The sequence below is a fragment of the Gaeumannomyces tritici genome (assembly GCF_000145635.1).
Source record: "Gaeumannomyces tritici R3-111a-1 unplaced genomic scaffold supercont2.3, whole genome shotgun sequence".
Classification (NCBI taxonomy): domain Eukaryota; kingdom Fungi; phylum Ascomycota; class Sordariomycetes; order Magnaporthales; family Magnaporthaceae; genus Gaeumannomyces; species Gaeumannomyces tritici.
Genome location: NW_008804547.1, coordinates 6194290 through 6219300, shown reverse-complemented (window position 1 = coordinate 6219300; position 25011 = coordinate 6194290). Strand labels below are relative to the sequence as shown.

At 58.8% G+C, this 25011-nt stretch overlaps 13 protein-coding genes across 13 annotated transcripts in view; 7 read left to right on the top strand and 6 right to left on the bottom strand.

Annotated features, from left to right (window-relative positions):
• Positions 1-4: 4 nt before the first annotated feature.
• GGTG_07194 (hypothetical protein) lies at positions 5-2637 on the top strand. Its single transcript, XM_009225018.1, has 3 exons — positions 5-753; positions 820-2024; positions 2107-2637. The coding sequence occupies exons 1-3, from the start codon at positions 327-329 to the stop codon at positions 2197-2199; spliced, it is 1725 nt and encodes a 574-aa protein (XP_009223282.1). The 5' UTR covers positions 5-326; the 3' UTR covers positions 2200-2637.
• Positions 2638-3483: 846 nt separating this feature from the next.
• Positions 3484-5223, top strand: GGTG_07193 (hypothetical protein). The gene has a single exon (XM_009225017.1). The coding sequence runs from the start codon at positions 3529-3531 to the stop codon at positions 5077-5079; it is 1551 nt and encodes a 516-aa protein (XP_009223281.1). The 5' UTR covers positions 3484-3528; the 3' UTR covers positions 5080-5223.
• A 175-nt stretch (positions 5224-5398) lies between these two features.
• GGTG_07192 (hypothetical protein) lies at positions 5399-6176 on the bottom strand (the record flags this gene model as incomplete). The annotated part of the gene is made up of 3 exons (XM_009225016.1): positions 5399-5501; positions 5600-5707; positions 5995-6176. The coding sequence occupies 3 exons, from the start codon at positions 6174-6176 to the stop codon at positions 5429-5431; spliced, it is 363 nt and encodes a 120-aa protein (XP_009223280.1). The 3' UTR covers positions 5399-5428.
• A 269-nt stretch (positions 6177-6445) lies between these two features.
• On the bottom strand, positions 6446-9613 carry GGTG_07191 (hypothetical protein). Its single transcript, XM_009225015.1, has 6 exons — positions 8452-9613; positions 7765-8368; positions 7540-7695; positions 7405-7470; positions 7122-7319; positions 6446-7042 (listed from the first exon to the last, which is right to left on the bottom strand). The coding sequence occupies exons 1-6, from the start codon at positions 9520-9522 to the stop codon at positions 6666-6668; spliced, it is 2472 nt and encodes an 823-aa protein (XP_009223279.1). The 5' UTR covers positions 9523-9613; the 3' UTR covers positions 6446-6665.
• Positions 9614-10104: 491 nt separating this feature from the next.
• GGTG_07190 (hypothetical protein) lies at positions 10105-11360 on the bottom strand. The gene is made up of 2 exons (XM_009225014.1): positions 10768-11360; positions 10105-10680 (listed from the first exon to the last, which is right to left on the bottom strand). The coding sequence occupies exons 1-2, from the start codon at positions 11177-11179 to the stop codon at positions 10283-10285; spliced, it is 810 nt and encodes a 269-aa protein (XP_009223278.1). The 5' UTR covers positions 11180-11360; the 3' UTR covers positions 10105-10282.
• A 764-nt stretch (positions 11361-12124) lies between these two features.
• On the top strand, positions 12125-13107 carry GGTG_07189 (hypothetical protein; the record flags this gene model as incomplete). Its single annotated transcript, XM_009225013.1, has 2 exons — positions 12125-12139; positions 12565-13107. The coding sequence occupies 2 exons, from the start codon at positions 12125-12127 to the stop codon at positions 13051-13053; spliced, it is 504 nt and encodes a 167-aa protein (XP_009223277.1). The 3' UTR covers positions 13054-13107.
• A 292-nt stretch (positions 13108-13399) lies between these two features.
• Positions 13400-15067, bottom strand: GGTG_07188 (hypothetical protein). Its single transcript, XM_009225012.1, has 2 exons — positions 14105-15067; positions 13400-14028 (listed from the first exon to the last, which is right to left on the bottom strand). Exons 1-2 carry the CDS (start codon positions 14284-14286, stop codon positions 13770-13772), a joined length of 441 nt encoding a protein of 146 aa, XP_009223276.1. The 5' UTR covers positions 14287-15067; the 3' UTR covers positions 13400-13769.
• Positions 15068-15368: 301 nt separating this feature from the next.
• Positions 15369-16178, top strand: GGTG_07187 (hypothetical protein; the record flags this gene model as incomplete). Its single annotated transcript, XM_009225011.1, has 2 exons — positions 15369-15760; positions 15866-16178. The coding sequence occupies 2 exons, from the start codon at positions 15369-15371 to the stop codon at positions 16065-16067; spliced, it is 594 nt and encodes a 197-aa protein (XP_009223275.1). The 3' UTR covers positions 16068-16178.
• A 1005-nt stretch (positions 16179-17183) lies between these two features.
• GGTG_07186 (hypothetical protein) lies at positions 17184-19180 on the top strand. Its single transcript, XM_009225010.1, has 4 exons — positions 17184-17483; positions 17553-18203; positions 18275-18534; positions 18646-19180. Exons 1-4 carry the CDS (start codon positions 17322-17324, stop codon positions 19073-19075), a joined length of 1503 nt encoding a protein of 500 aa, XP_009223274.1. The 5' UTR covers positions 17184-17321; the 3' UTR covers positions 19076-19180.
• A 675-nt stretch (positions 19181-19855) lies between these two features.
• GGTG_07185 (hypothetical protein) lies at positions 19856-20214 on the top strand (the record flags this gene model as incomplete). The annotated part of the gene is made up of 3 exons (XM_009225009.1): positions 19856-19930; positions 19967-20060; positions 20135-20214. The coding sequence occupies 3 exons, from the start codon at positions 19856-19858 to the stop codon at positions 20212-20214; spliced, it is 249 nt and encodes an 82-aa protein (XP_009223273.1).
• Positions 20215-20227: 13 nt separating this feature from the next.
• Positions 20228-21607, bottom strand: GGTG_07184 (hypothetical protein; the record flags this gene model as incomplete). The annotated part of the gene is made up of 6 exons (XM_009225008.1): positions 20228-20360; positions 20419-20555; positions 20626-20952; positions 21100-21128; positions 21230-21362; positions 21428-21607. The coding sequence occupies 6 exons, from the start codon at positions 21605-21607 to the stop codon at positions 20228-20230; spliced, it is 939 nt and encodes a 312-aa protein (XP_009223272.1).
• A 394-nt stretch (positions 21608-22001) lies between these two features.
• GGTG_07183 (hypothetical protein) lies at positions 22002-24283 on the top strand. Its single transcript, XM_009225007.1, has one exon. The coding sequence runs from the start codon at positions 22102-22104 to the stop codon at positions 23938-23940; it is 1839 nt and encodes a 612-aa protein (XP_009223271.1). The 5' UTR covers positions 22002-22101; the 3' UTR covers positions 23941-24283.
• Positions 24284-24573: 290 nt separating this feature from the next.
• The window catches only part of GGTG_07182 (hypothetical protein), a 1407-nt gene continuing 969 nt past the window's right edge, over positions 24574-25011 (bottom strand). Inside the window, exon 2 of the mRNA XM_009225006.1 lies at positions 24574-24943. Coding sequence (XP_009223270.1) covers positions 24790-24943 — 154 coding nt within the window. The 3' untranslated portion in view covers positions 24574-24789. The remainder of the gene's footprint in view (positions 24944-25011) is intronic.

Below are 25011 nucleotides of genomic sequence, written 5' to 3'. Positions count from 1 at the left end.
GAGCCCCGACTAACGTAATCGCTCGTGGCAACTGGACAGGTACCCACTGTCTCGGAGCTCGCAGACAGCGCCAGCCCGACCCGACCCCAACCGGCGCAAGCTCTGTCGCCCCCACGAGCTATCGTCCGGCACGATCGGGCATTGGAAAACCCTAATAGCAACCACAGCTCTAGTCACGGCGATATAAATTGTCGCCAGCCGACTTCACCTCTGCCTCGGCCCTCTCATCATCCGTCCTTCAATGTCGCAGCCGTACTGACGCCGCTACCTCTGAACGGGACGCCCGGATATCACGGAAACGAGAATAACCCACCTCGGCCTTCACAATGGGGATCGATAGCATCATGTGGCACATCGACGAGGGCCTGACGGGCTTGGTCGGCCAGTGGAACTCGTACACGACCACCTTTGTCACCCTCCTGCTCGGTATCCTAACCTACTCGCTCTTCACCCGCGCCGATCCCGACACCCACCCCATGCTCCTCGCCCGCCAGGCCCAGCCGGCTCCGGTGCGCCAAGAGGGCGAGTCCGCCGTCTACCGCTCCCACGCCTCGCCCCACGGCATGCCCCTCAACACCGGCCTCAACGTCAAGGATCCGGGCGCCTCCAAGTGGTCGAGGGGCCGCGACGGCGATGTGCGTGACGTCTGGAGGCAGGCTGTCGCCGGAACGCCCGAGACCGAGGGACAGATCAAGGGCAAGGGCCGTCTACTCACAGTGCACGGCTCTGAGAAGGTCATTGAGCATAACCTAGGTAGGCTTACTATTTCTGATGTCGCCGCCGCATACCGACTTCACTGACCATCGGACCCCGCCGCAGACGACATCACCCGCCATATCAACCTCATCGGATCTCACATACTTGACCAGGGCGGAAACAGGGTCGCCGTCTACCTGCCCAACTCGGTCGAGCTGGTCGCCGCTCTATTCGCCTGCGCCTTTCACAACCTGACGGCCATCATTCTTCCGTTCAACAAGAGCGAGGAGGCTGTCCTTTCGATGCTACGCCGCTCGGCTGCCGACACGGTTGTGGCGCTTCCCGGCTCCTTCCCCTTCGACGCTGTCGTCAAGAACTACCCCGCATTGCGCAACGTCGTCTGGGTTGCCGATGACGGTACCCGGCACATGGACTGGAACGAAGTGCCAAAGGGCACTGGTGGCGCCGTTAACGTGTCGACATGGCACGATATCGTGACCGAGCAGCCTGTTGATGCCGGCCGGGACCTGCCTGCTGTCGAAGGCCAGAAGGAAGCGCGAGACGTCACCATTTTCTGGCAGTCGAAGCCTGGCGAAATGGAGGAGATGGTCCGCTTCACGAGCGCCAACCTGGTCGCCGCGGTCGCGGGCCAGATGCTGGCAATCCCCACATCGCAGCGCCTTGGCCCTTCGGACCTGTTCCTGCCCGCAGACTCGCTCGCAAACACCCACACCCTGATCCTGACGCTCGCCGCCCTGTTCAGCAACAGCTCTGTCGCTTTCAACTCGGCCGCTGGCGGTGCTGAAGACCTCACTCTGGCCACCCGCGGCATCTCGCCGACGGTTCTGGCAGCGACGCCCGCCGCTCTTCTCCGCACCCACGCGCAGGCCTCTGCATCAGTCACCAAGTCGGCCCTTGCACGCACCGTTCACGGCATCCAGTCCCGCTCCCTCACTCAGTCGGGCGTCATGCCCGTCGCCTCGCTGATCTCCTCCCTCAACGACGGCCTCCGCCCCGCGCTGGGCCACACCCCCGGCAAGCTCCGGCTCGTCTTCGTGGCCGAGCGTGTGGGCGCGAGCACGCCGCCGCTGTCCTCGACCGTGCTGTCGGACCTCCGCGTCTTCACTGGCGCGCGCGTGGTGTATGCGCTCACGGCGCCCAAGGTTGCCGGCGCCGTCACGCAGACAGAATTTTACGACTACCGCGTGGTCGAGGATCCGTCAGCCGTATCGCGGGCGTCGCACTTCGGGTCCCCGCTCACTACGACCGAGGTTCTGCTGCGTGACAAGGGCGAGCACAAGACGACGGATGACAAGATCGAAGGCGAGGTAAGCTTATATCCGGGGGCATCTATGCTGCCACTTACTCTTTTGATCGTAGGCCATGATACTAACATCCTGTGCTTCACAGATCGTTGTTCGGGGACCCTGTGTTGCGGGCGCTGAGGCGTCTCTCGGGGTGGTGGGAAAGATTCGGGATGACAACACCCTGGCCTATATCTAAACTGGTGGCGTTTTCTCGCTGTCACGCCTCTACCGTTTCGCATAAAATTTCCGGAGTCTAATCCACCCTATTTTGTCGTTGATTTTGAGCCATGATGGAAAATATTCACAGACAGCTTGGAATTTCGACGGCATTGAAGTACTTCAGCCTTTAATTTTCCACCTACCGCGTTGTTTTCGAGCCAAGTTGTTGCTTGAGGAGATATGGTTTCAGGTCCTGTCTCGACGCTTCGAGAGCCCCCGACAGCGATCCTGCACTTTGAGAAGCGCGCTGGCATATCTGACTTTTCCTTGTTCATATCATTCGTGACATCGTAGAATTACATGCTCCCCTAGGTTGCCACGCCCTTGGAAATCTTCCACATTAAAACTGCTTGCGCTCGCCCACTACGTCTCGTTGGGCGCGCAGAAAGTGGGGTGCGATGCGGCCGGCCTGCAGATCCCGTTGTCCAAATGGCAGGATGCAATTCGTTGGGATTATATTGGCGTCTTTGGAGAGATGGGTTTCACTGCGCGAAGCAAGCAAGCAGCCAAAAACACAGAACCCTCACGGCTCAAGCCATATTATGTACATCTTTGGGAGGGTGGCTCGAGTGGGCATTCTCGGACTCTATATAGGTGTACGCATCTGCCAGCAGTCTCGCGCGCGCCGACTGTACTGTCCGGTTTGCTATCGATGTGGTCCCCTTCCGTCTCCGCCATTCCCGACCTTCCGTACTTGAAAACTCGCCCGGAGCCCAAGATGCGGAGCGCTTGCGCTTTGGGTGGTCGGGTGGAGAGCAGAAACCTAAAAACGCCAAAAGAGACAGCCAGCCAGCCAGCCGAGTGATGACTGCCTGCAGCACAAAGAAACACGGAGCCCCATGCAGACAGAGCAGCAGCATGCATCATGCCCGCCACTCTTAAACTGTTTTGCACACCTTCAGGATGCCAGAAACCAGCCTAACCACGTTGGAAAGCTGCACGTTCGGCGTCGCTTCTCGGTTCTCACCAATGGCCTTGGAGAAACTCGAATCGCTATTTGCGTCCACCTATCTCGTCGAAACAACGGCGCCTCCTGCTCAAGCCACCTCCTTGGCGCGTACTTTCATTCGCCTTTATCTTCCCAATAACATGGCTGAGACTCAAGAAGGACGTCCGATGGGGGCTGCGAGTGCGCGTAAGGCCGCCGCCCAGCTTGTATGGGTCGGGAGCAAAACAAGTGTAGCGCCATGTGGTTGGGCTGGATATCAAGAGCTCGAATCCGAGATTTAAGTCTGGCGTTTCCTCTCGTTTTTTTGTGCGGGAAACTCCAGAGAAAAAGAAGCCACGGATCCGAGAAGTCTTCAAAATGATAAACTTCACCCCCAACTGCACCTTCCCGACGGCCTCTGTGGGCTTTGTCCAGACACCGCCGATCCGCGGCACCATGGAGATCGTGTGGTCGTGCGTATCAATTATTTTTCTTTGCAGCTGGTCCATCCTGCATCTCAAAGTACCGCCGCAACACAGACCTCAAAATTGGCGGCAAAAGGCTAGGTGGAAGTTCGCGCTTTTTTGCAGGAAGCTCAAATGGATGGTTATAACCATTTTCGCCCCCGAGATTCTCCTGGGCTTGGTTTTTGTCGATTTTATAGCCGCCCGGAAATATACGCCCAAGATGCGAGTATTTGCCGAGGAAGACCAAATTCCGTGGTCCGAAACGCATACGCGGTTCGCCAACCAAGGCGGGTTCCTCCTGTATTTCCCGCCCGAGTTACGGGGCTCTGCAGACACTGGAGGAGGCTCTGCCGGTAGTCCAGGTTTAGGAGCTGATGGAGCTGCTGCCATCGAGCTCGCAGAAAGGGGGGACCGCCGCACAGAAAAAGCACAAGCGAAAGTTGTTAAGCTCGAGGACGATGCTCGAACCCCACATTTCAACAGCCGGCGCAAGAAATACGTCAGGCGCAGGGAGCGGGCTATAAATCACTACGGACCTTTACCCGGAACCCTATCCGAAAACTTTTACAATGTCGTGGCGGAGAAAGCCGTCCTACGAGAACAAGACCTCTCCGCCAACAACCTTCTCAACCACTTCTTCGCCGACAACCTTCTCAGCCACCTCATCGATACGTGGGTTATCAACTCGAGGCAGCTGCGGTTTTTTCGAAAAAAGGGAATTATCGCCAAACTCCCCAAACTCGAGGAGGAAGACCTCGAGGACCGCAACAAAGGCAACGCCGTCGTCAAGCTCATAGCCATCATCCAGATTTGCTGGATGGGCACGCAGCTGCTGACGCGGGCCGCGAGGGGGTTGCCGGTAACGACGCTCGAGATCTCGGCCGTCGCTTTTATTGCCAGCTCGCTCGTCATTTACCTGCTGCAGCTGTCCAGCGTCCAGGATCCGGGCCTACCCGTGCGGCTGGTCGCCACTCGTTTGCCCACCAGCGCCGAGTTTGGCAGCCACTTGCGCAAGGTGAACGTCAGGTTCACGGACCGGGTGGCGGCTAATGGCCCGGCCATCGAAAACGACGTGATCCAGCGCTGGTCGTCCCAGGGGGCGGAGAAGCTGTACATGTGCGCCTTCATCGGGGTCGGGGGCTTACTGTTTGGAGGGATACACCTTACCGCTTGGGATTTTGCCTTTCCCACGCTTACCGAACGCGCGCTCTGGCGCGCCTCGGCCCTGGTCACCGTGGCCACGCCTGTGGTTGATTCGTTGGGGTATTGGGTGGATTTTTTCTTCAACGCCGGCAGCTTAACGACGTTTGGCTGGATACGGTGGACTGTCACTGCGTTGTCGATCCCTGTTTATGTGGCTGCGCGTTTGTTTTTGTTGGTCGAGAGCCTTAGGTCGCTGTACTTTTTGCCGCCGGCTGCGTATCAAACGACCTGGACTAAGAATGCGCCTCACTTTGGATAGTTTTGTATAGCTGGTTCTGGAGCCGTTTTTGGTGTTTATCATGTTTTATCGTTCGTTCCAGTCTCCCTTCAATCCCTTGCTGGATTTAGATTGCACCCTGCTTCCTTTTCTCTTTTTCCTTGCCATACAATCGTTAGGGTCGCCTTCCTGCAATGTATAGCAGCGGTTTTTGCCTGGGAGTTGGGGATATGAGAATGTATACATAGAGAGGAATAATTTAGCACCTCATGTTCCACACACTCTTTGGCGATCCAAGCAACCCTCTATTCGTGTCAGAGCCCCTGGTTAATAACCAGCGTACATCTCTCGCCTCTTCTATACGGACGTCGATTTCTGGGCCCTAGCATTTCTAGCCGGAGAGCTTATATCGAGGCAGGTGTAGAGCGCGTTGGGTCGACCGTGGCGGTTCTGGGAAAGGCCGACTGACCAAACGTCGTCAATTTAAGATTCAAGCTGCTCGACGGCTCAGAGTTATATAAAGCATGAGACCGAAAAAAAGGCATATAAGAAAAACCCCTACCAGAGTCCAGTCAGCCATAGCCCCGGCATGTGGCCGTTCGCGCCGCCGTCGTCATCGTCCTCGAACCGCACCCGGCTCTGCGGTCGCGGCCGGTACGCGCCGCCGTCTCTTTCTCAGGAGGTGGCCTGCCAGCAGCTTTTTGACGGGCATCTGGATTGGAGCTTTCTTGTTTTTGGTTGTCTTGTTTGGGTATCCTATTGCGCAGGGGAAATCTTATTGCATTTCTATTTTTTTCTTCTTCTTTCCGTCCTGTTTCTTTTCCGGCCGCCGAATCGAACAAATAAGGGTTCCCTACTGGGCCTGACCAGTTTATTCAAGTGGTGCACATCCTGAAATGGGCACAATGGACGCAAACTTCCCTGTTTTCTAGACCACTTGACCCTTCTCGGGCGCACGTTAGGATTTCGCTGATCGGGGGGTTGTCGCGACCCCATATTGCATCATGTTTCCCGGCAAGTGCCCACTCGACGCCGCCCCTGACGTAACGCCAGGGACCCGGTCGTCTCGGCGCCGGTGCCGTGGGCCGGTCAAGCCTTGGGTGCCAAGTCGTGGCGGCCACCCAGGCGCCGAGAGTCATTCCTCGCCAATCAAGCCAGCTACAGGGACAGCTTTAGATGACATCGCCGGCCTGTTCACCATCACTGCTCGCCAACCCTTGGATTTCATTCACATAGCCCAACATTGGAAATCCATTTGAATCCATCTGAATCCCTATTTTCGTTATCCCGCGGCCCAGACGAATCCAATCACTAGAGCCAGATCGATCGGAACACCGATGATTTCTCTTCTCGCCATGCCTTTTTAAACAGCTCAATGGCGACGGAACTTGAGCAGAAATTCACCAGCCCTGGCGTCACTTCCATCAACTTTCCTCTTCCACAAAAGGCATATCATTTACAACAAAATTCGGGGAAGTGATATTCTGGCCGTCGAATTTGGCTGGGCCGCGCCGAGGCACGTTCAAGCCACGGAATAATAGTTTCACTACAATGCGCACCGCCACGCCCCCCACCGCCTAAACATAACCCGAGGTACCTGGAAATAACGTGCCAATGCCGCCAAAGCATCAAGACCCCTCGACCGTCACGAGCTCCTCCAGCGCCCGGACCCGGCTCTCGGCCAGCTCCAGCAGCGTCTCGGCCGGGATCCTCCCGCCGCACTTGGCGGCCAGCAGGCAGGCGCTCTTGGTCAGGTTCTTGATCTCGCGCCCGTTGAGCGGGATCCCGCTCAGCCGGCCCAGGTCCTCCTCGGTCACGTCGAACCGGGCGGCCCCGCCGGCGTGGGCGACAAAGTTCTCCCACACGCGCCTGCGCGCGGCCGGGGCGAGGTCGTGGTACGGCAGGAGCAGGTCGACGCGCGACTGAAAGGCGTGGTCCAGCGCCGAGATGCGGTTCGTGGTGAGGAAGAGGGTGCCCTCGTAGTACTCGAGCTTGGTGAGGAATACTGTTGGTGGGTGTGGGGGTAAGGGTCAGTAGCCTCGCTGCGTGTGTTTCCCCCTCCGGTGCAGGCCATCATCACTCACCAGCCACAAGCTCGTTCCTCATCAGGTCATTCATGTTCCTCGCGCCCAGGAAGATGTCGGCCTCATCCAGCAGGAACATGGCCTTCCACAGGCGGCAGAGATGCAGGGCCCTGTCGAGCTGGTACTCGACGTGGCGGGGGTTGGTGCCGAGCACGGCGGCGCCCATAGAGTACAGGGGCACCCGGCAACGCTCGGCGACTGATGTGCAGAACGGGGCATCTGTCAGTGGGATGTGGCCTATCAGGTTGGTACCTAGGTGGTACCTAGGTAAGGACACACATACCGGCTTCAGCCGTGTACGTCTTTCCGACGCCAGGAGGGCCAAACATGAGGATGATAAGACCCCGTCCTGGAGGGGAGAATGCGAGTCAGCACACGTCGCTTTCTGCAGATATTAGATCAAGCAGGTGGCACCAACCCTTGCTTTCAACAAAGTCGTCGAACGAGCTCCTTTCAAGCGACTTGTTCTCCACAAAGGCCCAGGCGAGCTCCTTGGAATTGTTGGGGAGGACCAGCTTCTCGAACGCGTCATCGTTCCAGGCCACATCTCGGATGTCTTCGACATTAAACAAAGCTAAAAATTTTCCGTGACAATAGTCAGCATGCAATAACCCGGGTAGGGCGGAGGCAGCAAGACACTCACCCCAGTCCTTGGTTGTCATGTCGAAGCCCCTGACCCAAGGCGCCGCAAGCATGCACTCCTCGTCGGTGAGCTCCGCCAGATCCTCGCTGCGCTTGCCGGCCTTTTGCGCCGGCGAGAGGGCGGCCCTGTGGTCCGTGCCTTCAACCAGCAGCGGCTGATGCGGAGGTGGCGGGCCGGGACCAGCGTTCATAACAATAGGCGGGCGAGGAGCACCGGGAGGAGGGGGAGGGCGTGCTCCCGGGGGTGGCCGTGGCGGCATACCGCCGCTACGCATAACGCCAGGCGGCGGCGGGATCCCCCAGTGCTTGGGCGGCACCATGCCGGGGTGCAGCGGCGGAGGACGGGCTTGATGGAGGCCGTTTGATAGCTGCGCCCTGGGCGGCAGGTTGTCATCCACGAGACTACTGAAGCCGGACGAGCTGCTACTGCTGCTCTCGTCGTCGTCGTCGTCGTCGTCGTCGTCGTCATCATCGATCAGCTTCCTCCTCGCCCCAGTTGCGGTGTTGATGTTGATGAGCTTTGGCTTCAGGGGCCCCAGCGCTGTTTTTGTCTGGCTGGTGCTGCAGAAATACGCAAACGCGTCGACGGCGATCCTCCCAGAGGCCTGCGTTACTTCCTATCAGTGGAAAGGTTCAAACGCTGGCAGACGGACTTTCGTGGGCACTTGGCGGATGCCGTCCTACTTACAGGCTTTCGTTCGTATCTCGATTCGTTCTCGAGCGAGATCTTGAATCCCTCGTATTCGCGGTAGTGATAGCCCCTGAGGGCTTCAAACTTCCGACCTCTGGCGACGAGGCGGCTCCTGAGCTCGATCCCATCCGGGTGCAGATCGAGGGGCACGATGGGAAAGGAGTCGATGGTGCGGAGCCCGTCGTAGTGGATGATGGTGCAGTGGGTCGTGGCCCAGCCGCACTCGGCGCCGTTCCAGTCGAGGTACTCGGCGGCGACGGACCAGAAGGCCACGCCGCCGTCGCGGCCGTCGGTGCGGCCGTCGGAGCGCTTCTCGTATTTGTCGACGCGGCAGACGACGTCGACGCCGTACAGCTTGGTCACCACCAGCGCGCCCGGCGGGAAGACCTGCCAGACGTCGTCGAACTTGACCTGCCCCGTCCTGATGGTCTGGTCCCGCGCCGCGATGGAGGGCCCCAGGAGCGGCGTCAGGAACGCCACCAGCTCGTCGACGAGCGCGCGCCGCTCGCCCACCCCGGCCTCGCCGTCGCCGTCGCCGTCGCTGTCGGCCTCGCGGGCGGCCTCGGCCTGCAGCTCCTTGAGCCTCTCCCACCGGTGGACGAGCGGCTGGAACGGCTTGGAGAAGGTCCAGCCCTTGAGCTCCGGGTGGAAGTCCTGGTAGCGCGCCAGGGCCTGCGCCAGCACGGCCCGCATCTCGAGGCTCTGCACCGCGAACTCGAGCGTCACCCACTTGCCGCCCTTCTTCCTGGTCTGCCGGTGCAGGATGGGCACGTCGGCGACGCTCCTGGCCAGCTCGCGGTTCTCGTCGTCGACGTTGCGCTGGAGGGACCACCGCTCCGGGCATGACTTTGTGGCGCACTCGTGCTTGTACAGCTTGACGACGGGCTTCTGGCGGGCGGCGGCGCGGGCCTTGCCGGTGTCACCCGTGGGCGGAGCCGAGGCGGCATTTTCATCGTCAGGGGCCATCTCTTGCTGTGCACGCTCGGCTGGGGAACTGCCAACGACGACGAGATCTCCTGGCTCCGACGTCGTGGTGACGGCACCAGCCTCGCCCATCTCTGAGGTCATGATGGGCTAGTTGGCGTTTTGGTAAGATTGAAGAATGCCTATACTCAATGCGAGACCTTGAGCGGCTTTTAAAAAGAGGGAAAGGGATGGGTGTCCGGACAGGTAGCAATCATGGACAAAGGCATGCGTCCGTATCCTGCGTAAGCCCTCCTCTGCCCAAGAACAGCAGAACATCAAATCTGGACCCTCCAAGGGCATCGTGACAAGTCACCCAGTGTCTATTGCGCTCGGCAGTCGTCATGTCATCATTTGTGTTACCATACACTCGATATCTCGCAGGGGTAGTGCAGGTTGACAGCACCACCGGCCAATACCAGTCCGAGGAAATCTGCACTTGTGCAGAAACCGGACGCTAGGGGCTTACTTTGCAGTAGCGATATGCATAGAGTATAAAGCAGGCTACCGCCACTGCGGGGTAAAGTGAACATTATTTGTATTGGCTACGAGAGCCTCCTCCGCACCAGTTCTTGCGCTGCCTGGCCGGTCCTATGCGCTCAGGGGTTTCTGAAAGCTGCCTCGAAAGCAAAAGCGAAAGAAGAGCACAACGACGCAAACGAATGTCCAATAATGAAGAGCCAGGTGCGGATGGATGCCATCTCTTTCAAGCGGACGCGGCTGTGGAAGTACATACAAAGGTGCGTGGTGGTTCAAAAAGTATTTATGGGAGAAGGGCGGCAGGAGAGGGGGTCTTGCTACAGTACCCGAGCCGATGTGGGGCGCAGATGGAGGCTTACCCGGCGGGCAGAACACCATCTTTCGATTACAGGAGATAAGCGGCAGCCATCAGGGCGACGGCGGCCTTGGCGACGCCGTTCAGGGCGGCACCCGCCGTGACGATGGCGGGCTTGGTGCCAGTCGGGGCGGGCGGCCAGGCGACGGCCGTGCCGTTGGCCTTGGGGTAGGCAGGGGTCGGGGTGGCGGGGACGGCAAAAGTGAGAGACTGGCTGGGCGGGATGGGGACACCGGTGCTGGTGGTGCAGGGGACGGTCGAGGTGGCCTCGACGGTGGCAGTCACCTGGACGGCGCAGGACTTGAGCTTGGACACGGTGTCGGCAAAGATGCTGGTGAAGTGCTGGATGATGCCTTGGTTGCTCTTGCCCTGACCGTCGGTCGGGAACTTGGCGGCCACGTCGCCCATCAGCTTGACGACACCGGCTCCTGTGTTGAATGTCGCGTTAGCATATACCCCCACCATCCGTCTCGTCGGCCGACGCCGTCAGCCGAGAACGGGACGGGACGCCTTACCGATATCGCTGATCATCTGCTCGGCGTGGGAGCAGACGCCGACCTGGCCGAACGTGGGGATCTTGTCGACCACGTGGCCGAGCAGCTTCTCGCCCATAGCGTTGAGCTTGTCGCTCAGGGGCTGGAACTCGTGGGCCTCCTGGAGCGTGACGGGCGTCATGCCGAGCACCTCGGCGTCGGCGCTCTTGACGGCCGCCACCATCTCACCGCCGCGCAGTCTGAGCCCCGGAATGTCCTGGACGCCCTGGAACTTGGTGATGGCGTCGTCCAGGCGGCCCATGTGCTCGTAGACGCTGGTCATGACGCGCACCACGACCTCGAGCGAGCGGGCCTCGACGGCGGCGCGCGGGGCCACGGCGCTGGCGCTCGCGCCCATGACGAGGCCGAGGATTGCGGGGATGGAGAACTTCATGGTGTTGAAGGAGCTATTTCTTGGGAAAGAAGGGTATCAAAATATAGCGAAGGCAAAATAGAGAGCGTGATGAAGTTGGGTAGTATGCCTGCTGCAAAGGAGTGACTGGCAAAACGATCAAAAGAGTGTGGGAACCCGAAGGTGGCTATCTGAACATCCAACGCAAATGAAGGATGTCCAAGGAACGCGCCGGTCCAGCTTATATAGTCTGCAGCTAGAGGACAACGGTGGGCCATGCTGCCTCGACCCCCGACTGCACCTCGTGGGGAGGGCTAGTAAGGCTCGGGTCCGAGATGAGGAATTAGGGGTACCTGGTTGGTATCTTGGTGACATCCAGCCTAGGTAAGCGCTTGAAACAAAAAGCAATCTTAGAGCTCCTGGGGAGGATCGACGGCGTGCGCTAGACATACCGTCCAACCGAGCACGCACAGAAAAGTGATTGCACTCTGCCATTAGGTGCCGCGTCTTAGTCGCCGTGGTAATTGCTGCCCATATGGCCTCAATTTCAAACGCAGCTATGAGCGTCAGCACACTGTTCAGCTGGAAGGGTCCGAGGCCCAGACAGCAAAAAGCAAGGCCAAGCGAAAGAACACCTCCCAGGCTAGTGTGGTGACTAGGTTGCCCAGAGCGCCACAAGGCAGTCCACGAATAGGTTACGTACCCTCAAGACCAAACAGAGACACCGCTGCCAAGACTTACCCCAGAGTGGAAAGGGTCCGTGGTGCTACTTCACCACCCATTCGATGCGCCACCAGGACCGTTGGGCTGTGACAGCTACATCGGCGCGACGCCGATGTGAATACCGGCTGGCCATTTCGCTAGATGATGCAGCACCCAGCCAGTGTGACCCAGCGTTCGAGGCCGCTCCGTCCAAACGCGCCGTGTCTTATTATTTTCTAGAAGGCAGTTTCGGGGTGTTAGTGACCTTCCCAGTCAACCGCAAGAATGCCCGGCAACCTTGTCGGCGACCAGTCTGCCCCGAACCATGCATCACCCGAGCGCGACGGATGCACCGGCAGCCTGGCTAGGGCGGAAAAGGCAACAGGAAACGAGCTGACCCTGGAAACCGCAGACTGCCTTTTGTTTTGTTTTGTTTTGTTTTTTCTTCTTTTGCTTGACGACGCTATTTCATAGCGCTTGCTCCCCGTATCACACCTCACTAACACAAATCCAGCCCTGCCGCCCTTGTTGCTATACCCTTGCCCCTGGGGGTCGCAGTGCCGATCACTTACGCATCCAGACATCCCCCAACAAGGGGTCCACCAGGTTATCACAGGTTTTACCCCCAAAAAATAGATAAAGTCAAAATGCCGACAGCCGGACAAATTTTGCTTCGATGCGCCTTGGCGGCCCTGGTCCTTTCCAGCCGCAGCACCAACGCGTAGGCTGGTGGCAGCAACCCCACGCCGCCGCCGCCGCTCAACATCACCGCCATCTCGGCCGCGTCCAACGCGTCCACGCTCGAGTGCTGGCAGTTCGGCCCCCTGCCCGCCGCGTCGGCGCCGGGCGTCTCTGGCGCGGCGGCGCTGCTGCTTCTGGGCGGCGCCGCGAGCAGCGTCAGCTACACCGTCCTCCCCGACGCGCCGCGCCTGCAGCTCGTCGTATTCCTGTGGGGGCTGGCGCGCATCACGCTGCCGTCATCATCGGCCGACGGCAACGACACCGCCGCCAGCTTCGACGTCAGGGGCGGGCGGAACGGCATCATCGTCGCCGCCGACACAAGGGACGTGTCCGGGCTGGGCCACACGACCGACTACCCCGGCGACGAGCCCACTGTTGTCCTGCAGATGCCGATAGCTGCGGGCCGGCTGGGCTTTGGGAGGTATTCGGTTTTGCATGAGGGGCCCTGTACCGAGGAGATGTCTGGGCTTTGATCTGGTGAACTAGCGCGATCTGTTCAAGAAGTGGCTTTTTCCGAGTAAATACTTAAGCCCAGAATCTAGGCTTATCCGTGCATCCGAGGCTCACAGATGAGATCGGCACTTGACGGCCGCTGCGACACGCGGTGAAAACGTGCGCGCGTTGGACCGTTCAGCAAGAGGTCACAGACTCGAGCTTAGTTCGAAGGGAACTAGATGATCTACTCCGGAGCAGAGGTCGTGCAAGCCACGCCTTCCTAAAGCACTGCGTGCGACGTGGCTGATTTAGTGCCTTTTCGGGAGATCCGCGACTTGTCGGCACTAATACAAACCATGTGCGGGGGCAGCTCACTGCCAGTGCCGTCGAATCACTTTGGAGCCTTGTTTTTTTTTTTTAAGGAGTGAAATTCAGCTGAACAAGATGATGTGATTTAAAGGAAAATGAAAGTCCGCCGTGAGCAGGCCGGGCCCAGCTTGCTGCAGGGCTCAAAAAGAGAGACATGAAGGCCTCGCGCTATCCGCCGGCGAGAACAAATGCGTTGTGAAACAACCCGGAATCCCTTTCCCATCCCAGAGAGTCCCCAATCCCTCAACTCCGTCTTTAACAAAGGCCCCGAACCGGAGCGACACGTCCCAGGCCACGAGCTCCCGCAGCAGGGTAGGCGCGCCGGCCCCCGGGTCGAAGCCGTCACAGTGTCTTGGCCGTACCCCAGAAAAGGTGACGACACCGCTTACTCCATCTTGATGCCGCGCTCCTCGGCCTCGGCAATGGTGAGGACCTCGCCGCGGGCGGTGATGACCTGGCTGGCCTGAACGCAGTCCTCGGGCTGGGTGAGGGGCTCGCGCTTGGCCTTGGCGAGCGAGGTGCCCGTCAGCCACTTGGCGGAGCGGCGGCTGGACCACTGCTGGCAGATGGTGGTGGCGACGTTGGTGCTGAAGGTGTTCTGCGGGTTGCCGGGGCACCCGGCGGCCGACCAGGCACGTCCGCGGCTGTTTGGGAGGGGAAGAGAGGAGGATGTCAGCCAAGGGTCAAAGGTCATGGCAAAGAAAAAAGGGGACATCTTACCTCCTGGCGGGGAGCTTGAACTCGATGGAGTTGGCCAGGCCGCCAAAGGTGCAGCAGCCGCCCTCCTGGATGCCGCGGCAGCAGAAGCGGTTGCCGTTGCAGTTGGAGCCGGTGGCGCCGCAGATGTCGGCGGCCGAGGCCACGGAGGCCAGGAGGGCGGTGACGACGACGAAGAACTGCATCTTGAAGAAGGCTGGTGGGGGGAGGAAGACGAAGCGGTGGCTCGTGTGTTGGCTGCGAGAGGCTTGGCTGTAGGAAGGAGCTGGAGTGAGGGCTTGCTGAGGGCTGCTGAGCTGGGGGAAAAGATGTACGTCTGGAGGAGAAGACACGGGGGCTTTATAGATATCGCGAACTATGCCTTCCTGGCGAGAGGCCTCTGCTCCTCCCCGGTGAGCTCATCCTCGCTTACGGGGGCCCTCTACTTCTCCGACGATAGTATTGTCGTTTACGAGACCTGTGTCCTGGAGAGGCGAGATCGTCTAGGCGGATTCGTCCTTCTCACCCCCGACGTTGTATGCCAAGCGCAGCCTGTGCCTGCCTCCAATGAAGCCCACCCACGATGCCTTCGTCAGAAACGCCAAGATTTGCCCACATGAGCCCTATCGTGATTGGTTGTGGGGGGCCAAGATCCTGCCAGGCTGTTGCACCAGGGCCGGGACTGTAAAAAAAGAAGGTAAGAACATAGTGAAGCTTCCTGGGCGATCCTTCGATCACGTCGCTCGATCCATAGGAGCATGTCTGCCGTCGGGCCGCCGCGAAGAGGGAGTTCGCCAATCGCAGAGCCTGCCGCGTAAAACCTGCGCCTCGATGGTGCTTCCAATGTGACATTCCCCGGATGACGTTGAGAGGCTGAGGATGGGGGCCAACACAAGCTTATGTCGTTGGGCGCCCGAAAACCCACAAGCCAAGCTTAAAACCCGCTTTACGTGCACCCCTGCTGCGGATGTATCTGGAAGGTCTCCCTGTCATGGTGTATCTTTTTCTTTTTCCTCCTGCGGCTAACGGTGGTGGTGGTCGTGTGTGGTGGCTCGCACGCAGGCCAACAGAATGAGTATGTCAGCATCCACCGCTGTTGCATCAATCAATGTAACTGCAGCAGCCGTAGAAAAAAATACCCCTGGACAGATCCCGAACCTAATACTCCCGAACTGGGTCGTGGGTTGGACCTGTTGGCTGGAACCCCTCGTCTCACACCGCCGTCGAGGGCCTCTCGTTACTAAGACCCTTGTCTTGGCGATGCGGATTCGCTGCACGTCAGCTCGAAATGTGCCCCTTTGGGAGGCGAGCCGGTCTAGACCAAAGAGGGGCGGGCGCGCCCGGGAGTCGGCGCAAGGACCGGAGAGGGGGAGAGGCCGAACTCTTGGTTCTGGCCGCCTATCCACTTGGAGGGCTCACTTCCCCAAACAGACAAGTCGAATATATCGTTGCATCGCAGGCCGCGGCCCCGAGCCGTGGACAGCCACCATTTCGGCATGTCAGTCAGGTGTCACCTGATGTCAGGCTCGCTTCTAACAAAGCCCCGTTTGCTGAACACCCCAAGGACATTTCCGGAGACGAAACATGCACGACAGTCTTTTCTTTCACCTTTTCCCTTCCGTCTCCCTTTGCATTTGTCACTGGTAAGGAAGATCCGCTGTCCACCATGCGGGCCATCCTGTAGGCGATTCCCGAGAGCGCCGCCTCGATCCGCCCTAGCCGCTCAACCAATCGCAGGCACACGGGCTCCAATAAGCAGCTAGCTATAGCCTATTTACGTCACAGTCTCGTGGCACAGCTCCTCAAGCGGCTTACCGCTCCCACGGAGCCCCCGCCCCAGGGAGCTCTGCCAACAGGACTGGTCAGCTGCCCGTCTGACGCCATGTGCCGCGACCCAGAGGTCGAGGACCGCCACGTCAAGGAGACTGGGAGCACAGCTTCTAGGATCGCTGCTCAAGAAAAGGAAACAATCAGCGAGCTAAGATGATAGCGGTAGCCTGGCTCCTCATGCTGCTGCGCCCAGCTCCAGAGCTCCAGCCTGGCAGGGGGCTGACCGGTTTGCTTGGGGAGTTTAGGCATACAGTAGTCCCATGAGGGGCCCACATGGCTTTACGACCAGACCAACCGATCGGAAATCGCTTGGGGCGGTCTGCATCAGACGAAGAATCTCGATTCGGAAGCTTTTCTCAACTCCAGCAGACGACACCTAATTTCTGCGCTTCTATTTTGATCACCACGAGACGGAAACTGATTGGTCTCGTAGCCATAATTATGACTTTATATTTCCTTGTTAGGACATCTCCTGCACCATACACTCAGTGCATGCTGAGTGACAATATTCCGGAGGAACTGCTCCTGCCACCAGGGTCTTTTGAGCCCCTTATTCCTGTTGTATGTGTCGCGGGAAAACAGTGCAAAATAGGTTCTATTGTAGGCTTATCTGAATTTCTAAAGAGAAAGGAAGACGGGGCACACGGCCGTGAGCTACAATGATACCCCTCTCTTGCGATACCCACTACCGCACCCCTATTGGTGCCGACGGGTGCTCGGTAAGCATCTGCCTGGCGCAGCACCGGTGCGGAGCATCCGTGCCGGGTGCCCGTGCAGATCTCCCGTGCCAAGGCCTGGAACAGTGTGCCGGCCCTTGGTGATAGCCTCCTTTGTGACAAGGGGAAAATGCGTGGCCACATTCTGCAGCCATGTCGGAGCAGCATGCAATTTTTAACAGCCTTTCCTGTAGCTACTTCCTTTTCTCCTTCTCCTTCTTTTCCTTTTGATGCCCGAAGGTGGTCGTTGCAGGCTGAATACCGTCCCGAATAACCACGACCACACCCTGTAATTGAGCTCTTCTGCGATCATAAATAAACCAGAGAACTACCCATCCACGGTCAAGTAGCTCCTCAGATTCCATGCGAATACCTTCATTTCTGGTGCTCTGTTGCCTGGGCTCGAGATTGGTGGGGTGGCGTGAGGAGTCTTGGGATGGCGCAGTACCCAATCACACCCAAAATCATCAAGGCGAACTGCGAGGCGAACTGCGAGGCGAACTGCTACGAAATAGATACGGTTTATTGGCTGTTCGTAGAACCTGCAGCCGCGCGCATGACCCCGATTTTTGCCCAACAGACTGGTTCAATCCATTACAACCATCTTCGTCCAACTCGCGCATACACAACCCCTCCAAAAAATGCCACCCATCTCTCGCCTACCCGCGATGACGGCGCCCCATTGAGAAGGCACGATGTCCGCCGCCCTGACCTTCGGCAGCGTTGGCGACATCATCGCTCTCTGCCAAATCGCCTGGAAGCTTGCCGAAGCCTTGGGAACTGGCCCTACAGGAGCCGGTGCCGAGTATCGCGAGCTCCGTGAGACACTCGACAGGCTTATCAGGGTCCTCACAACCGTATGTTTCCCGACCTTGCACGCGCCCGAGTATTTACTAATGCGGCGATCTTGGACGGGTCCGTAATAGGTTGTCACGACACACCAACACCGGAACGGACCGCCATCTAATTTGAACGACATCGAACGCGACATTCTAGCTCTTGTCAACGAGTGCGGTGGCCTGATACAGGATGCTTTAACCAAGCTCAGCGGCCGCTACGGCCAGAGTTTGAGCCAGTCAGGAGTTAGGAATGTGCTGAAGAAGATTGGATTCTCCATCAGGGACAGGAAGGAGGCGGAGAACCTGAGGAACAAGCTTTCTGAGAGGATGGACAGCATATCCCTACTGTCGGGGCTAGCCGCCAAGCAGTCGGCGCAGGTGGACACCGCCTCGATAATAGCCCGTATCGATCGATTCCACGAGACATCCGCCCGACAAGGCCAAGCTTGCGAAAGCTTGGTGGTAACCACGCGACACCAGAGCCGGGAGCTCCGGGCGATTAAACAACGGGTTGAGGATGTTGCATCAGCCTCGCAAGTTGCCCAAGTGTCAGTTTATGCTATCCAAGCCCTTCTGATGCAGATGGTGCAGGGGCTTGTCAGCCTGCAAGCATTCTTCTTCGGGTGGCTAGCTCTGTGCAGCCCGAGGCTAGACCCGACGAGCGGTCTCCCCGTGCGCCTCGAAGACCCAATGGGTAGCGTTCTAGAGCTCCCTTTCGATTGTTTATATGGCTGGCGGGTAAGCCACCATCCTTGAAGAAGCCCCCTTCCATCTCTTTTTGTGGTGCATAGCCCTAACGCGTAGGACAGGACTTGGACTACATTATCCGAAGGCGGTTTGAGGCGTTGAGGCTCAAGGGCTACGAGAAAATACTGAGGCGTCAGTATGCATTGGAAGATGACTGCTCCGGGAGAGATTTGGATCGGTCTCGGCCGCCAAAGGCATGGCTCCGGCGGGGGATGAAGGTCAACATGAGCATGATTTTCGCCACGGGACAGCATTTGACCAGAGATCAATGCCCCCGATGTCAGATGGCGGTGGTCACTATGGAAGAAGTTACTGTGCAGTGGTAAGTGTCGTTGGTCGTTACTATTCTTTCGTTTTTTTTAATTTGCTTCCCAGTCGTCGGGGCAGTGAAATCCTACGTTTATTCTTATGGCGCTGCTAACGCACAATGTAGCAAGACTGCGAACTGTGGGATGTGGTTCCGTGTTTCGGCGAGCATGAAACGTGTCCGCGAGGTCGAGGATGATACTGAAGACGACGGTACGGGAGAATGCCAGCAAAGGCCACGAGGGAAACGGAGCAGAACAGATTCTGGGGACGCCATGGTAGCAGGTTGCGAACCCTCCGACTTCCAACGTGTTAGGCTACTTAAAGCGCAGCCAGAAACCGAAGTAACAACAACCTCGATTGAGTTGGGGACTCCGTTGGAGGGTGTCGGTATCCGTTGCTGGCGTCCCAGGTTTCGCGTTTGGTATTGCTGTCGGTGCGGCGATGGTCCTCTCAATTCACAGTTAATTGTGGGTTGCACTGTCTGCGTGCACCACAGGTGCCGAGGCTGTGAGGGCTTCGAAGTAGTGGATCGGGAGACGGAACAGGGCCAGTAAGGCCGGACGGGCGGAGCATACACCTGGCTTTCCGGTGAGGCGGCGGCATAGTAATGAATCCAAACTGACGACCACAAATCACATACAACGGATGGTAACATACGCCTTTTGGCTAGGCCTTTTGCACCTGCGGGATTAGTCGGCTGTGTTGCAAGGAGGCGTGGCGGTTGTGGTAACTACCTCATGTGTCGCCCCCACCCAAATCCCTCCCGTTCCGAGCCCGTCTTTGTCGGCTGTTATTATTGACCCGCTGCCACAATTTTGTCGGCACTCTACTTCATGACGGGGAGCTCCATGGGGCGCCGTTGAACATGCCCAGGCATATAGACCGAGACGACCCTGTATAAGTTCCAGGTCTTGGCCTTCTTGGCTCTCTCCTCAGAGTGCCATATCACTTACAGAGCGTGCAATCGATGGAAACTATTTATTCTGCAATGGCGCGGCAGATCTTGTACGTAGCGATAGCCCTCTTCGGTTTCGGTAAGATAGTTCAATAAGGTGCTACTGCCGAAATCCCGCCCTAACAAGATACCAGCGGCAGCGCAATCCATTGGCCCCAATTCTGCGCCCGCAAACCTTCTCCCCTTCCCGAACAGCTGCCCCGGCCTATCGCAGAGGACTGTGGCGGGGCGCATGAGCAACGGCGTGCACTCGACGCGCACGCTCAAGGTGCCTCCCAGGGAGCCCGAGCCTGCTGCTCGTGGTGGTCGGGTCTAACAGCAGTTAGGATTACGCCGCGGGCAACGCATCGGTCGGGCAGTCGCTCGTTAGGTCTTTAACATGAGCAAGGTGCCGGCCGGCGGCTATGTGTTTAATACGGACAAGCACCTGTTCGGCTACGGCATGCGCAACGAGGTCGGGCTAACGTTCGACCCGGACGGCCAGGTCTAGGGCGTCGAAAACAGCGGCGACCACTTTACGCGCACCGTTAACGGGCAAGCGGTCGACATCCAGAAGGAAAATCCGGCCGAGGATCTAAACCATCGTCAGGACTAGCCCCTCTTGGTTTGATGCGCTTGTTCTGGGTCCTTTAGCTAACCCTCCGGTACAAAAACACAGTCGGCGACCCGTCCGTCCCCAACAACAACTGGTACGTGTACCCGAAGTGCTTCATGGCCTATAACGCGCCCGTTATCTAGGCCGGCGCCGGCCTCAATACCGGGGTCCCAGTTCGGCGTGGCACCCAACAGCACCTTCGACAGCACCACCTGCGCCGGCCGCGCCACGGCCCCGCGCCCCATCCTTCCCCGCGCGCAGCGCGCCCATCAAAGCCGCGGGCGAGAACCTGTACGTCACATTCCACGGCTCGTGGGGCCGCCTGCGTGAACATTTCGTCCGTGAACCCAAAATCCCAGTCCATCTTCTCCTCACACCCCGTCGGGTAATCGATCAGGGCGCGCGCCACGGCGGGACGTATGTACGGCCTGCGGCGGGCGAGCTCGACGTACGTTTCGGCGGCAGCGCGGGTCGGGTACCAGATCTGCCAGGGGAGCTCGTCGTCGGGGGGTTGGTCTTCCGAAATGCGTGACAGGTCGTTGCTCATGATAAACCGGGGCGTTGATCGCCTGGATGTAGTGCTTGCTGGGCTGGTCGTGGAGCATCCACCTCGCGAAGCCGGTATTGTGGTGGATGTCGCGCCTCACGCAGCAGTCCTCGTTAATACTAACGTGGACAGGTCGCCTGAGACGCGCGTACCGGTCAATATCGCCGTGGTAAGCCGCAATCAAAATCAGCACGTCCTTATCCCCGGCGGGCAGATCGTGCGGGAGTAGGTTCCGGAGGAGGGACTGCATCGCATCATGTTTGGGGCGCAGAACACCCTCCTCATCAGGGGCGGCATGGTTATCGTAATGGCCCGTGAACCCAAACGTCGTGGCCTAATCCTCGGTAATATTAAAGTAGTACGGCGCAAGCGCGTGTCCTAGAAAATTCCAGGAGGGAGACAACCGCGTGCCATGGAGGTCCATGTAATCCAGCCACGTGCGAGTGAGGAAGCTCCTCGAATAGTCCAAGATAGACCCAACCGCTGTGTCTCCGTTTAGCTGGTGCTGGGCTGGAACCGGATTGTCCTCCTGGATGGTTCTCGTATAGTCGTTCATAGTGGTCCATCTTACGGGCTACGCGGTAATCAAATCGAAAATGTCCTGGCTTCACCGTCGTTCGTGGCGAGATTATCGCGGGCCTCCTCTGCAATGGGCACGTCAGGGAGGAGGTTGAGCTCTCGGTAAAGACGGGCGTATCCGGCCACAGCCATGCGCGGCCGACTTGGTAGCGCATTTGCGGGTACCTTTTCGCCAATGCGCGCTATATCCCTTCAGATGCCACGTCTGGATACCAAATACAATACGGAACGTGTGATTCGTCGTCGATGTCGGGGGTCTGGTCGCTCATAATGGTGCGGGGGTTCAGGGTCCGCACCAGGAGCGAAATGTCGGCGGCGCGGGATGCATCGCGCAACTCGCTGCCGAAGCCCGGGCGGTGACGGACGCCCTTCGGAATGCACCATTGCGTAAAGGCCCCGACGTCGCCCATATTCGCCGGAAGTCGCTCGCCGCGCAGCGCGGGGCGACAGTCTTCCTCGTCAGACTCACCCTTGTACTTGATCGTGACCTGCCAGCCAACCAGGTCTTCGGCACGAAATATCCGCGCCAATCCAGACGACCGGGTGGGGTGGCGGACGTGTCGGATTTCCCCATGGCGACGGCCGGTAAGAGGGATGGAAGATTGTTGGTGGTCCCGGAATGGGTGTACAAACGAAAGATTTGATGCAAGAGAGGGGTACTTACCGTAGGTGCCAGGCAGCAGGTAGACTATCTTTACCCTCGCTGGCTCGCGTTGTGGGGATATGCCTCAGCCTTGCAGCGGTTCACGTGATGTTGCGCGGGATTTGAATCCTTGCTTTTCAGCTCCTATCATTCTGGTGATGGCATTTGCGAATATCGAAAACCAGCGAAGGAAAGCCAGGTATTTTGCCATGTATAGCATTGTTTGAACCTTGCGACAAAAAAAGGCGCCGTCCGACGACCATGGCTGCAAATGAGCCCCTGCCCGAGGTAGAAATTGGACTCGAGCAGGCAGGGTTGACCGACTCCTCCACGTACGACCTTCCAAAGCGACGAAGAGAAAATAGCCTCGCGTACGAGGGCATCCCGCTTGACAGCAAGAATTTGCGCCTAATCCGGATCCAGCCTTCAGATCAACTGCATGATCGAATCAGCTGCAGCCTCACGGCCGTCCCTTTCGGCAGGCGGCCCAAGTACCAAGCCCTCAGCTATGTGTGGGGAACGGATACGGCCAGCGAGACCATCGAGGTGAACGGTGTCGCATTTCAGATCGGGAGCAATCTGCTAGGGGCCCTGAGGTTTCTCAGCACTATGCGGAATGATGCTGCCGCCCAGGATGGGTTCTGGATCGACGCCATCTGCATAAACCAAGATGATATCCATGAGAAGAATGCACAGCTGAGCATTATGGGACAAATATACTTTAGAGCAAGGTCTGTGCTTGTATGGCTGAAAAACGGGTCGTCCCAAACCGCCTCTGCGGGGGTAGATCAGCAGCAAAGAATATCCGAGTCACAAAGCAAACTATCTATCACTTCCAAGGAGAAAGCGATGCTCCTCGAAGACCCTTATTGGGACAGGTTATGGATTCTCCAAGAGCTGGGACGAGCGCGGCGCATACTCGTATGCTTGCGCCTCCATACTGTGCCTTGGAAAGAGTTTGTGGCTCTCGTCGTCGGCCCCCCGTCTAGGTTCGATGAAGACATACCAGACAGAGGGCCCATCTGGCTCGACACTGTCATAGTCCAAGCAAAGTACGCCACCCTTGAGCAACTGCTCTGCGATCACATCCACGCCAAATGTTCAAATCGCCTGGATAAGATTTACGGCCTACTTGGCCTTGCCATAGACGGGTTCAGATTCCCCGTCGACTACCGGAAGACTCGGTTCGAGGTTTGGAGGGACACGATTCGCTTCATCAGCGAAACCATCGAGACAGACTTGACGTCGATGGCAAGGCTGGTCAAAGAGCTGCTCACCCGCGACGACCTGGTAGATCCGCAGGGGCATCAGTCGGGGTGTTTCAGGCAGCTCACCCCTCGAGAAAAGGACGCGAAGCTCAGGGTGGAGACGCTGCCGCCGGCAAAGCAGGGCCTGACCCTCACCGCGGCCATCATGGGCATCATCGCCAAGGTGGGCCCACCGGTGCTCGACTGCGTGGCTGAGCCGGTGCAGTGGTCCAACTGGAGAGACCAGGTGCAGCTGTCGCTCAAGAGCCCAGCCGACAAGGACGCGGCCATCCGCGCCAACGACAAGCTCTTCACGTCGCTCCTGGACCTGGAGGACGCGCAGATCCTCAACCTCTGCTCGAGCCGAGCGGGGCCGCACATGTGGGGCGCGGGCGACGACGCGCTCGTCGGGGACGCGGCGCTGCAGGCGGCGCAGTGGGCGGAGCGGCTGTCGCTCGAGAGCCGGCTGGCGGACCGCCCGCCGGCGTCGGGGGCGTCGTTGTCGCTCCCGCGCTTCTGCCTGCTCGAGGCGGGCGGCGCGGCGCGGCAGCCCATGGCGCCGGCGACGCAGCTGGGGTTGGTGCCCGGGGTGGCGCGGCCGGGGGACATGCTCTGCCGGGTGCGCAACAGCTCGAGGGCGCTCCTAGTGCGGACCATGCCCAAGCGGGACGCCCCGGGCAGCCCGGGCGGCGGCGGGGCCGCCATGTACGTGCGCGGAGTGGCGACGGTGGCCGAGGACGTCGGGCTCGGGCCTGAGCCCCCAGACTACGACGCGCGCTGGCGCTCCGTGCAGAATTTCCCCATGATGCGTGTCGTGCTGGACGCCGAGACGTTGCTGCAGCTCATCGAATAGGGTAGGAACGGGAAGAAGAGGGTTTGGGTGGGCGCGCGTTTCAAAGAGTCACCAACCCCGCGCCTGCGCTCTCTGGATTCTTCCACAGATCCGACAGCGTGACGACAATAAAGAGACCACCGCTCTCGCAGCCCGTGCCGTGATGAAAAAGATTACCAATCCTGAGCCTGCGCCTTCTGGATTTCGGGAGTACGCCAAGCACTTTCCCAAGATCCGAACGCGTGGAGACGAGGACGCTGCTGTGCTCGAGGCCCGTTAGCCAGCGGTCGGTATCATCGGGCCTTAAAAAGGCGGCTGGGGCTATAAGCCATCCGCTCCTCCTAAAGGGGACCAGAAGGGCCGTGTTCGGTCCCGCCAGTCTGTGGAGAGTCAGTCGTAAGGACGAGTGTGATTGGATGGGCTCCTAGGGCGCCGCGGTGCAAGTCGAGAGAGAGTCTGGGGCGAGGCGTTGGTGATGGCGGGGATCCTTGGCAGATGTTTGTTGTTTGGCGTAAAGGTTCTATGAATTCATTCCTTTATACCTTCTTTGACTTGTGTTCGTGGATTCATCAGCATATACTCCGTCCGTTTTCCAGATCGACACTGGAAGGTTCTGAAGAGATATCTTGTGACAATGTGACCAGCAGCAAGTTGGCATGCCTGTCAAAAATCCTGACACAAGGCAGATGATTCTCACCCATCCTAACAACAGTGCCGTCTTCTCGTGGTCCGGCCATATCTGCGCGTTCATTTACAAAAAATATGGACAGTCCCACCTTCCATAACTTGCCCCGACACCCACAATTTCGTCACACGCTCTGCCAAACGCGCTGCCCAACGTCCCCCGCACCCTGCCACATCCAGATCCCCTCAGACGGAAGCATCCGCATCGTGCCCAAACAGCCACGCCCTCTGCTCCTCGTCCGCCCACAGCACGGAGCCGCCGCCCACCCCTGCCTCGTCCCCAGCCTCCAGCGCCGCCCGCAGCGCCCGCCCGCGCTCCTGCACCAGCCACGCCCGCGGCCTCCGCGCGGCCTCGTACCGCGCCAGCGCCGACGGCACCCAGGCACCGGGACCGGCAGAAACAGCAGA